Source organism: Capsicum annuum, chromosome 4, assembly GCF_002878395.1.
Source record: "Capsicum annuum cultivar UCD-10X-F1 chromosome 4, UCD10Xv1.1, whole genome shotgun sequence".
Classification (NCBI taxonomy): domain Eukaryota; kingdom Viridiplantae; phylum Streptophyta; class Magnoliopsida; order Solanales; family Solanaceae; genus Capsicum; species Capsicum annuum.
This window is the reverse complement of record NC_061114.1, coordinates 206,359,127-206,370,049: the sequence shown is the minus strand read 5'-3', so window position 1 is coordinate 206,370,049 and position 10,923 is coordinate 206,359,127. Positions and strand designations below refer to the sequence as shown.

The 10,923-nt window shown below is 33.6% G+C and overlaps 2 protein-coding genes across 2 annotated transcripts; both read left to right on the top strand.

Annotated features, from left to right (window-relative positions):
* Positions 1 to 1,532: 1,532 nt before the first annotated feature.
* LOC107867517 (uncharacterized protein At4g22758) lies at positions 1,533 to 4,607 on the top strand. The gene is made up of 2 exons (XM_016713790.2): positions 1,533 to 2,434; positions 4,153 to 4,607. The coding sequence occupies exons 1-2, from the start codon at positions 2,203 to 2,205 to the stop codon at positions 4,341 to 4,343; spliced, it is 423 nt and encodes a 140-aa protein (XP_016569276.1). The 5' UTR covers positions 1,533 to 2,202; the 3' UTR covers positions 4,344 to 4,607.
* Positions 4,608 to 5,583: 976 nt separating this feature from the next.
* Positions 5,584 to 10,147, top strand: LOC107867515 (probable carbohydrate esterase At4g34215). The gene is made up of 3 exons (XM_047410943.1): positions 5,584 to 5,971; positions 6,393 to 8,471; positions 9,297 to 10,147. Exons 2-3 carry the CDS (start codon positions 7,854 to 7,856, stop codon positions 9,588 to 9,590), a joined length of 912 nt encoding a protein of 303 aa, XP_047266899.1. The 5' UTR covers positions 5,584 to 5,971; positions 6,393 to 7,853; the 3' UTR covers positions 9,591 to 10,147.
* The last annotated feature ends 776 nt before the right edge of the window (positions 10,148 to 10,923 follow it).

Genomic DNA, 10,923 nt, shown 5'->3' with positions numbered 1-10,923 from the left:
CATAAAGAATTACTAACCTTGAAATCCTTCAGATTGATAATCTCACCTTGTTTGGTAGAGTCTCGTATTGATAACGTGCTATAAAATAATAAAGAATAAGAAGAATAGAGAAAATAGAGAGAGTGATTCTTATTACTTCTCTTGAGGGATGATTTACAATGAAATAAGTTCTTCTATTTATAGGAGGAATTTGCTCCTAAATTCACACTAAAAGACAAATATATCAAATCCCGATAGATATCAACTAGTTTATTATTAGATCTGGATAGACATTCAATATAATGTAAATACATTTATAACAATAACTTTGTGAATTTGACGTCTCAAATTTTGTCTTTGTAAGATATTATGTGAGTGTTTCAACTGATTTATTTTTAAACATTTTTTATTTTTAAGTATTTTTTTAATTTTAGTGATGTTTGAAAAAATTTAAAAATACTTTTAAATATTTATTTTGGATTTAAAAAATGTTAAAATAAGCTAAAATAAAAAATAAAGTGATATCAACTTAATGACTTGACTTTTAATTTAGAAGTTACTTTTTAAAAATCAATTCAAACACCCGTCTTGAATATGTTATTATTCAATTATTATTTGAAAATAAAATAAATTTTCACAAATGAGCCGTATGGGAATTTTCATTTTCCCGGAGCCGTATGAGAATTGACCATCAGTTATTGGGCCCATGCTTATGTTCATCCAGAGCAGAGACAGTCGGTGTAAACCTACCAACTTACCACAATCTTCCAGTAGTATAATGTACCAACAAAAATCTAAAGCAAAACTAAAATAAAAAAATGACGCACCTACACCAAACCAAACCCCCCTCTCCTAAATCAAAATAAATAAATCATAAAACATGAGGGTGCATTTTAATTGACGTTTATATTCTTTAATTTTAAATATGTATAAATATTTTTAAAATTTATATAAAATTAAATATATAAATATATATTTATTTCATATAATTTTACGTGATAATTATGTCCTATATGGCATATTCAGATGTGCATAAGTGTTCATCTAAATTAATAAAAAATTAAATAAATATATACATATCTTACATAATATCTTATGCGATAATTCAGGTCTTAGCATGTCACATAAAACATGTATATTTAATTGTTTCATTTTATACGATATAAATATCAATATCGGTAGATGCGTGTCGGTGCATGCATTATGCGGATATGCCAAAAAAAAAAAAAAAAACTTTAAAAAAATCTCCCTACCGTCCGGGGCGGGACTTTCAATTAAAAAGAATAAATAAATTGTCCAATTAAGTAAAAGTCCTCTAAATTTTTTAAATTAGTTGGGTGGAATAAAAGTTTTTTGAGTGTTTTTTTTTTTTAAGTTTCTTCGTTTCAATAACTTATCCAGTTGTAGAACAACTTTAGTAGTTGTTCGACAATCAGGCGCAGTTGTCGAACAATTATCAAAGTTGTTCAACAACTAAGCGCGTTCGATAACTGCACCTAGTTGTTGAACAACTAGATATAGTTATTTAACAATTATGTCAAGTTGTTCAAACAACTAATGTAATTATCTAACAACTATTCTAATTGTTCAGGGGTCAAATTTGTAAAACCCACTAATTTTTTTTTTTTTTTTAATTAAAAACTTGGAAGGCCTTTCCGGCTTATTTTTCTCGTTCGGCGCCCACTTCCTTTATGTTAGCAAAACAATCAAAAAAAATAAAATCACAACACTCCCAAAAATCCACAAAACAGAAGTAGCATAAACAAAAAACCCTAACCCTAAGCCTATATAGAAACCACTTTCTCTTTTTCATCCCGATAAAAACCCCGAGCCCAAAATTATTCATCATCAACAACTACAGCATTCTCTCTCTTTATTCCTCTCTTGGTTTTCCCCAGAAAAAAGCTTCATTTTCTTTCATCAAATCAAATCTTTCAATTTTCAATTTTTTATTCTTCAAAAAATTAATTTGTGAATGGTAGAAATCCTCAAGAACTTGTTAATGATCTCCCCTTTAACACCAAAAAGGGGGGTCTCTGTTTCTTCTGCTTTCTCTTTTGGATCTTGCAAAGAAGGCTGGTACTTTCGCTGCATCGGCGTTGACCCTTAAGCCACTCTCTCCTTTTTGTCAAAATTCAAAATCTTGATTCTTTTGCTATTTATTTTTGGTTTAATTGAAAAAATAAATTTTCGAAAAAAAAAATTGGAATTGAAAAAAACAAGATGTTGCTTTACAAGCCAAAGAAGAATCAAGCCGGAAAAGGGAACCGGATTTTGATTAGTATAACGGTTCTTGGAAGTGCCGGTCCGATCCGGTTTGTGGTTAATGAAGAGGAACTTGTGGCTGATGTTATTGATACTGCATTAAAATCTTATGCACGTGAAGGAAGGCTTCCAGTTCTTGGTTCTGATTTCAGTAACTTCGTGCTTTATTGCCCCACTGCTGGTACTGAAGGTAATATTTTTCTTTGTAGAAATTGAAAAATGTTGTATTTTCACCATTTTCGATGTACTTTAGCTGGATAATTTTACTACTTGTTGAATGTAGACTCAATTTTGCGTGTTAATTATGAGAATTTGTTGATTTGTTAAGATCTCTTTGAGTTGATTTTATGGATGGTCACTCAGGTAATAGTTATTTACTTTGCTGAAGAAAATTGGAATTATGAAGAAAGGCAATTTTCTGAGTTAATAAGTATTAGTTGATTGACTATGCGAGAAATCAGTCCAATCCTTTTTGCATCATAGGTAATGGCAATTAGTTGATGTTTTATCAGTTTAGTGGCTAGTGCATAGATAATTTTGGTATATGTTTTATCTGGACTCAAAATTGTGTTTTGCTTGTTAGAAATTTTGATGTGCTCTTTATCTTTGGTTGGTTTGGTGAAGTGCTTATGTATCAGAAAAATTTTCGGTAGTCCTGATGATCAAGTTGATGTATTCTGAAATGTGTCTCTTTTGAGATTTCTGTTACTATCTGTTGATTCCTTGTAACTTGATTATTGTTGTTTTGCTATAGTTACTTTCTGTTAGTTCTCTACCTATGAGTTAGGAATAAGGTAGGAGTAATTTTGCTCACTCTCTACCCTCTCCCGAGTCCACTTTGTGGGATTACACTAGGTATGTTGATGATGTTGCTGTTGTCTTTTGAGATTTTCTTTATTGTAAGTCTTAATTTGCTTTGTTCTGTAGGTTTGCTTGCTTTTATAAACAAGTTTGCTTTTTCTGTGATTTTGTTGGTTTGCTGATGCTACTTATTTGTTCAAACTGTATTTGTAAGTCAAAGTTTGCTTGGTTGCTTCGATGAACAACTTTGGCAATTTTCCCCCAGTTTAATTGGTTTCAACTGTCGATTTTCAAGTTGCGTTTGCTCAGTTTGTTGTTGATTAAAAAAAAATCATCTTTTGCTCAGTTTTTGCAGCTGCATATGAACAATTTGCGTTTGGTAGAATGTATGTGCTTTTGGTTTTACATAAAGCAAGGTCATTGCACGCACATGTATAGCATACTAGATTGCCTATTATGGAAGCGCGCGCATGTATAGCATACTAGGTTGCCTGTTGTGGAAGTGCACTAAAATGGTTTTATTGCTTTTATTATTCCAGCGTAGTAGAATTTTGGTGTTTGTTGGGGTTGAAACTGTTTGTGGTCGCCCTAAATTAGTATATGAACTGCTTTTTGTCCGCTCTAGTGATGAGTTTTAACTTATGCTTATGTTCTCATTGCAGCTTATGCTCATTTTGTTTTACAGAAAGCAAGTGTCAATTTACACACGTATATCATACTACGTTGCGTATTGTGGAAGTGCACTAAAATGCTTTCAATGTTCGAAGGTTGTCGAATGTGGTGTTTGTGGGGGGTGATACTGTCGGTGCTCGTGCTAAATTTGTATATGAATTGCTTTTGTCCGAGTGAAGGCTATAGTTTTTGTTCCAATGTGGATGAGTTTTTACTTGTGCTTATGGCACATTGGGTTGCGTATTGTGGCAGTGCACTAAAATGCTTTTAATGTTCCAACATGGTAGAATTTTGGTGTTTGTTGCGGGTGAAACTGTTGTTGCTAGCTCTAAATTAGTATTTTTAATTATGGACTGCTTTTAGTCCTAGTTAAGAGGGCTCTAGTGTTGTTCCATTGTGGATGAATTTATACTTATGCTTATGTTCTCATTGCAGCTTTGTCTCCATGGGAGACTATTGGAGCCCTTGGAGTTCGTAACTTCATGCTGTTCAAGAAGTCATCACCGGTCAAGAACGCTACGGAAGATGGGAAACAATCACCAATGGTCCGAAAGGGTGCTGGAAGCTGGAAGGCATGGTTTAATAAGTCGGTCAGTCGCAAGATAGTGTCTCACGCGGCCTACTGAGATCTCTGTGTCTGTTCCCTATTTTTCCAATGTTTGCGCTATCGCATGGTTGCGTTTTGTGTTACATGCGACCTAATAAATCAGTGCAGTATTTGTGTTCTTAATAAAGACGAAGTAAAACCTGTCATTTACTTTGTCAGCTGTTAGTTCTCGAGTGTGTTCAGTGTGTTTGTTTTGTTTGAACCAGTTAAAAGTCTTGTTGGTTTTTCAGCTATCAAATGATAAGGGAACATTTTCTATGAAAGGAATCATTTTCTCTTTCCATTCTATTAGTATATTAAACAAGATCGATCTCCAAATCTGGATCGATCTAAATATGTAGAAAATGACAATTATATTTAGAGTCAAGCCCTTCTTCGACTCAAAACTCATGGGTTTGGACTAGATGTTGAGTTCAAAATCTTGAGATCTCACCTCAAAAGCTGAGGTTAACATATAATGGTGATTTGTTCTATCTGTTCAAATTTTGGTGGACAGAGTTGGCGGGTTTTTGCAAGTCTCTCGTAATAGCAACGTCGTACCTGGAAACGATGAATGTCTCATACGCCCTGTAATATATTGGTCGACTTTTCGTTAGCTGTGGGATCAGGGCAGGGGGTGTTCGTCAGTGAGTTCCCTCAATTGTTGGCTTTCATTGAACATCAAAAACTCTGAAGCCTGGAGGTAAGATGACCTCTTTTACCTGGAGGCTGGAATTGGCGATGAGCTTGTCCGATATACTGTATGAGACTGTATAGACTCGAATAATAGCTCAAAGCCATTCACTCCTTCCATTGAATATAGTAGTCATGAGAATTTTTTTTATTTTTTTTTAAAAATAAATTATTACATTCGTAAAAAAAGTGAAAAAATTAGTGTTTGATCATAAGAATATTTCTTTTTAGTGAAAATTTGTTTTTGAAAAAGTAAAATTTTCACTTTTATTTCTCACAAAATTTGAAAAAATAATTCTAATTTGTATTCATGATCAAACTAACACCAACTTCAATTCTAATAACTTTAAATAATAATTTTAAAAATTATAATTTTCATGACCAAGCGGGGTCTTAAGTTTCTTACTTTACTCGTTGCTTTCGTTGCTCATGACCAGCATACGATTATGTACCATTTTCTTTAAATGAATCTGAATAGAAATAAGAATAAACAACTAAAAAAGAAAAATAGGAAAACATGTATAAAAAGATCAATTATCTGTAAAATCTCAATAAATTTTTTAAAAAATATTTGATTAAAACGGGTAATTTTATATATTTTGATTTGACGACTAATAATATTCAGATATTAGAAAAAAGAAATAGTCAAGTTTTTTACACAGCGTTTCAAATTTCTGAAAACGCAATAAGATGTAATTTTCACAATATATAACTTTTTGCGAGGGGAAAAAAAACTTTTTACAATTGTAAAGTTCACGTGAACCGGAACACTTTCTCCGTCGCTTCCATTGAAAATCGAATTCGGTGAAAAGCAGCAGAGCGCGCGAAAAACTGAGAGAGAAAATGGTGACAAGCGAAAGAGAAATAGCAGAAGCTCTCAAGCCAAAAATCGCAATACAATGTGCTAAATCTGCTATTCTCATCTCTTCTCTGAAAAACACTACTCTCGATTCGGCCAGTATTAATAAAAACAATGTACTATTCAAGCTCTTCTCGTTCCCCTCTGTTTTGCATGCGTTTGATTATATGATATAATCTAGATCGTAATTTTTTTGTTATTGAAGTTTTTGATTATATGATATATAGCAAAATCTCCAGTCAAAAATCGCACTTCATTGTGCTCAATTTGCAATTCTCATCTCTTCTATCAAAAATACTACTCTCAATTCTCCCAACATTAACAAAAACAATGTACTGCTTAAGCTCTTTTCCTTCTCCTCTGTTTTACATGCGTTCGATTATATGACATATAAAGCTTATTTTTTTCCGTTGTTGAAGTTTTTGATTATATGCGGATCCCTATTTTTTCCGTTGTTGAAGTTTTTGATTTTATGATATTTAGATTTAGATAGCAATTTTTTTTGTTGTTGAAGTTTTTGATTTTTGATGATTTCAGAATGAGGAGTATTTGAAAGAGGTCGAGGAATTGAAGATGGAGATATTCAAGCAGAAATTGAAGAACAAGAAGCTCAAACTCTGCAGTGTTACGGAGTTATTGATTCAAGTTATCGTTTTACTCTCCATTTGGACCATGCTTCTGTTGCTCGCCTTCAATTGATCCAAGTACTGTTGTTCGAGGCATTTTGTTGCTCTATTCGGTATTTCTATGTTGACTGTTCACATATCGTTCTTCATTGAAATGAATTTGTTTGCTAGTGTTAAATTCTAGTAGTAACTTTGATCAACCAATAGATGAACCAAGTACTGCAGATTTTTGAAAGTATTGCATGATTTTATGGTTAATTTGGTGGTGTTCGGTTTGTGGATAGTAAATTTTGGAATCTTATCAAGGAAAAAAAGTTCAAATCTTCGTCGTCTAGCATGAGAATTACTATTTTTCTTTCGCCGTGTAACATATATCTGATTGGTTAAACTGCATCGTGGGTATAATGTTTCTGTATTTGTTGTATTTTCTGGTGTTGTAGTTGTAAATTTGCAGTTGTAGATTGCATTTGCTTTAATTTTCTATCTCCATTTTGCTCGTGCCAGTAATCGGTGTTTTCTAGAATTTCTCATTTGCTGTTTACCACCAACTGAATGTTCCTCTAAATATATCTCGAGTCTAGAAAGGGATTCACCATTAAAAAAATGTATCTCGAGGCGGAGAAACTATTTTTTTTTTTTTTTAAATATTTAAAACTAGGCCGAAGTAGTCATTAATGCTTGCATTAAGGTAGGTTATTTACATCACATTCCTTTTGAGTGTGGCCCTTCTCCGGACCCTGCTAATGCGTGATGATTTGTACACCGGCCTGCCCTTAAAATCTTGTTCCTATCTGATACTTCCCTTGAGGATTGGTAAAGTTAGTGACCATGGGATAAAAGATGGTTATTTTTCTTCATTTTTTGGGGGTATGTATTGCAAGTCAAGTTGTAATCTCTTTTCTGGAGGGGCATCTAGTAATTGTGGGGATTACAGTAATTGTGTATGTTGCCTTCTTTTAAAGGAAGGAAAAGACACCTAGATCGATGTTAATAGTCACTTTTTAACACTAGGATATGTAAATGAAAGTGGTCATTAAGGACAATGATGATGCAAAATGCCCATGAAAACAGTAGTTGGTAGATTAATGGGCGGAAATTGACAAATGCTTAGATGTGGAAACTTGAACAGCTAAAAAGTTTCTTCAAGTCTTAGTCAACAAGTGATAAATAAAGCAGTATTAGTTGGCTGGAATTAAAAACAAACAATCTTATACAGTTGTAATAAAGAAATCAACACATCTTTGCTTAAAGAATAGGCCAGTAGGCAGGAACCTCCTCTCACCTTTTCACACTCCACCTTGTCCTTCCTATATTCTTTCTTATGAAGAGACTTGCTTGATGTCTCAATTTTGCTTCAAATTTCAAGAAAACAATGATCCCCTTTTTTTGGTTAATACTTCTAGCACACATCAGATGGGTAAATACAGCAGATCTAGCAAATGTTCCAACTTCACATGTCCTAAACATATTCATATTAGCCGGACAAAGCAACATGTCCGGCCGAGGTGGTGTCGTTAACCATGGCCAAAATGGCATGGTTAATGAAACGTGGGATGGTGTAATTCCACCTGAGTGTCAATCCAACCTAAACATCCTTAAACTCAATGCAGGATTCCAATGGGTTGAGGCTCAAGAACCACTTCACCAAGACATAGATTTAGGTAAAGTTTGTGGGGTTGGACCAGGTATGTCATTTGCCAATTCAGTTCTAAAAAGAGATCCAAATATTGGAGTGATTGGTTTGGTGCCTTGTGCAATTGGAGGAACAAATATAAGTGAATGGGCTCGTGGTGGTGTTCTGTATAATCATATGATAAGGAGGACAGAAGCAGCTTTGCAAGGAGGTGGGAAACTTCAAGGTTTGCTGTGGTACCAAGGTGAAAGTGATACACAGAGTCTTGAGGATGCCAAATTGTACAGATTTAGATTAAAGAGATTATTCAAGAATGTGCTCCATGATCTACAGTCACCTTCATTGCCTGTGATACAGGTAACTAAAAGAAATATCTTTAGTCAGTCAACTAATAGTTGTCAAAAATATACTCAATTCTGTGTCAAAAGTAAAGTAGGACAATTGAGTAGAATTTTGGGGTGAAAAAGATTTTTACTCGTAGTAAATATTTGTTATTGTAGAAAGTTTGTTTTTAATATATAATACAATCATTTAAGCACCTAAAAATTAATTCTTGTATTGACACTGAAATTAAGTGATTTGACTCTCATACTTTCAGTATCACTTTTTTGTCTTCCAAAAAAAATCTGGGTGAAGTTGGTCAGTCTCTATTCTTGTACAACATGAAAATTTAAGGTGGCCTAGAATAGTTGCTTTCTTTCATTCTTTTTCAGCAAATCAAGTATTCTCGGGGATTACAAGGTACGAAATCGAATTCTTACCAACAAGGTGAAAGTTCAACTAGTCAATTAATTGAGCTACTGATTCCCCTCCATTCATTTTTACTTGCCTACTTAGTATATCAAGGAAAAGATATTTTTTGCTGTTTTATTATTGCAATAACTACTCATTCCAAATTATTTTTTAAGTCTATATATGCCAATTAATTTGAATATCATGGTAAAATATGCACTTCATTTATTAATTCTTAAGGGTGGCAGAAGGGAAAGTTCGTTACGGACAACAAGACAAGTAAAGGTGAATGAACTGAGTAGCTTTTGGGAGTTCAAAATTCAAATTCAATTCTGTACAACTCCTTTTTAATGTCATTATTGTAGGAGTTAGTTAAGAGTGGTCCAACACCTTTATTACAGCAAAAATCTTTATACTTTAGCTAATTTTATTTGGTTGGTATGGGTGTAGGTGGCATTGGCATCTTCTCTAGGGCCTTATATGGAACAGATTAGAAAAGCTCAAGTGGGTATTAATCTTCCAAATGTAAGAACTGTTGATGCCAAAGGGCTCCCTGTAGGTATGGATTATGTGCACATTACCACACTAGCACAGGTCCAGCTTGGGCAAATGCTGGCTGATGCCTTCCTTCAAACTCAAACTACTCAGGCTGTGCTACTCCCTGTTGATCAGACTGTGACTAGTAATGCCCCCAAATGTTGCTCAAACTTTGTTTTGGATCTTCTATCTAGTCCATTTAGATAATGCAGATTACGGATATCAGAGATTTAGTCGTGGGATCATGACCCAATTAACCCGTCTATATGGTTGCTTGGAATTAGTCGAGGTGCAAGCAAGTTGGCACGCACATCATGGTTATCAAAGAAATCATTCAAAAATATTAAAACCATGGATTGGAGCTGTACCAAATCACGAGTAGTTTATTAGATATTGTTAGCTGGAGTACAAAGTTTCCATTGGTAGATGATACTCAATCCTCAGATAAAGCCAACATATTCCAAGTGGGCACGCAGCAACAGCATCTGATTTATTTCAAAAGGCAAAGCCAAAGATAATTCATGTTTCAAAAAGCTTAAGTCTTGATATATGCATACCTCACTGGCACACATAGTATATATAAAAAATAATTATTTATTTCATGATTTAACTAGCTGGTTGATAATTATTTATTTTCATGATTGAACTTGCTGCTTGGTGTGATGTAGAATGTGTGATAGTAAAATTGTAAAAAGACCTTATGTTTCTCTGTAAAATTGCTCTGGGAAGTAAAAGGGTAGATAAGAAGAAGTATTGGTTGATTCTGCCTGCTCTTGGTACTGCTTTAAGCCTTTAACCATATTTAGATTAAACATACGTCATTATCAATTTTATCACTTTCCTGTGAGGGGTCATTTGTTTTTTGCTTACTACTTCAATCCCACTTTATTTGATATAATCTGAAGAACAAAAGTCAAGTTGCATAAATTTTAGTACTCCCTCCGTTCCAAATTTCACATGTTATTAATTATTTTTCTTAATCAATGGGTCATCTCAATTTGGGATGAGTAATTTGGGACGAAGAAAGTATGATTCAAGCATAAAAACTTTAAATATTTTAGGAACTACAAAAAAATTATCACAAATCACAATAATTAATAATTCAAGTAATCAAAAATATTAGCAACCGAAGGAAAACTTCTCTTGACTATCCAAATTACAACAGCGTGAAGTGGGACAAAGAGAATAATTTAATAAAGTGGTAACTACCCACAATGCTCCCAAACTAGCGAACATGAGTCACGTTATATGCTAATTATGATCGAAACAATCTTTTCAGTCTGCCGCAGACAAAATTAAAGGCATATGGGTATAAAATATCTATGCTAGTGGTAGTATATCTAGGGAGAAACTTTTTGCCATTACCATCGCAAATACATCAACCAGCAAGTTAAATAAAGACCAGTCGGTGGGCATGAGTAAACGGCAGTACTAATTGAAAAATGTAAACAGTAACCAATTAGGTAGTTGAGAAAATTGAAGGAAAGGTGTTTAAGTATTAATGAAAAATTGATGACATTGATCAACTTAAAATGTCAAA

Excerpts from the sequence above, each read along its gene's own strand:
- LOC107867515 (XM_047410943.1), top strand. The coding sequence starts at position 7,854 with ATGATCCCCTTTTTTTGGTTAATACTTCTAGCACACATCAGATGGGTA. Across the intron at positions 8,472-9,296 it reads CTTCATTGCCTGTGATACAG|GTGGCATTGGCATCTTCTCT; the intron begins GTAACTAAAAGA and ends GTATGGGTGTAG.
- LOC107867517 (XM_016713790.2), top strand. The coding sequence starts at position 2,203 with ATGTTGCTTTACAAGCCAAAGAAGAATCAAGCCGGAAAAGGGAACCGG. Across the intron at positions 2,435-4,152 it reads CCCCACTGCTGGTACTGAAG|CTTTGTCTCCATGGGAGACT; the intron begins GTAATATTTTTC and ends TTCTCATTGCAG.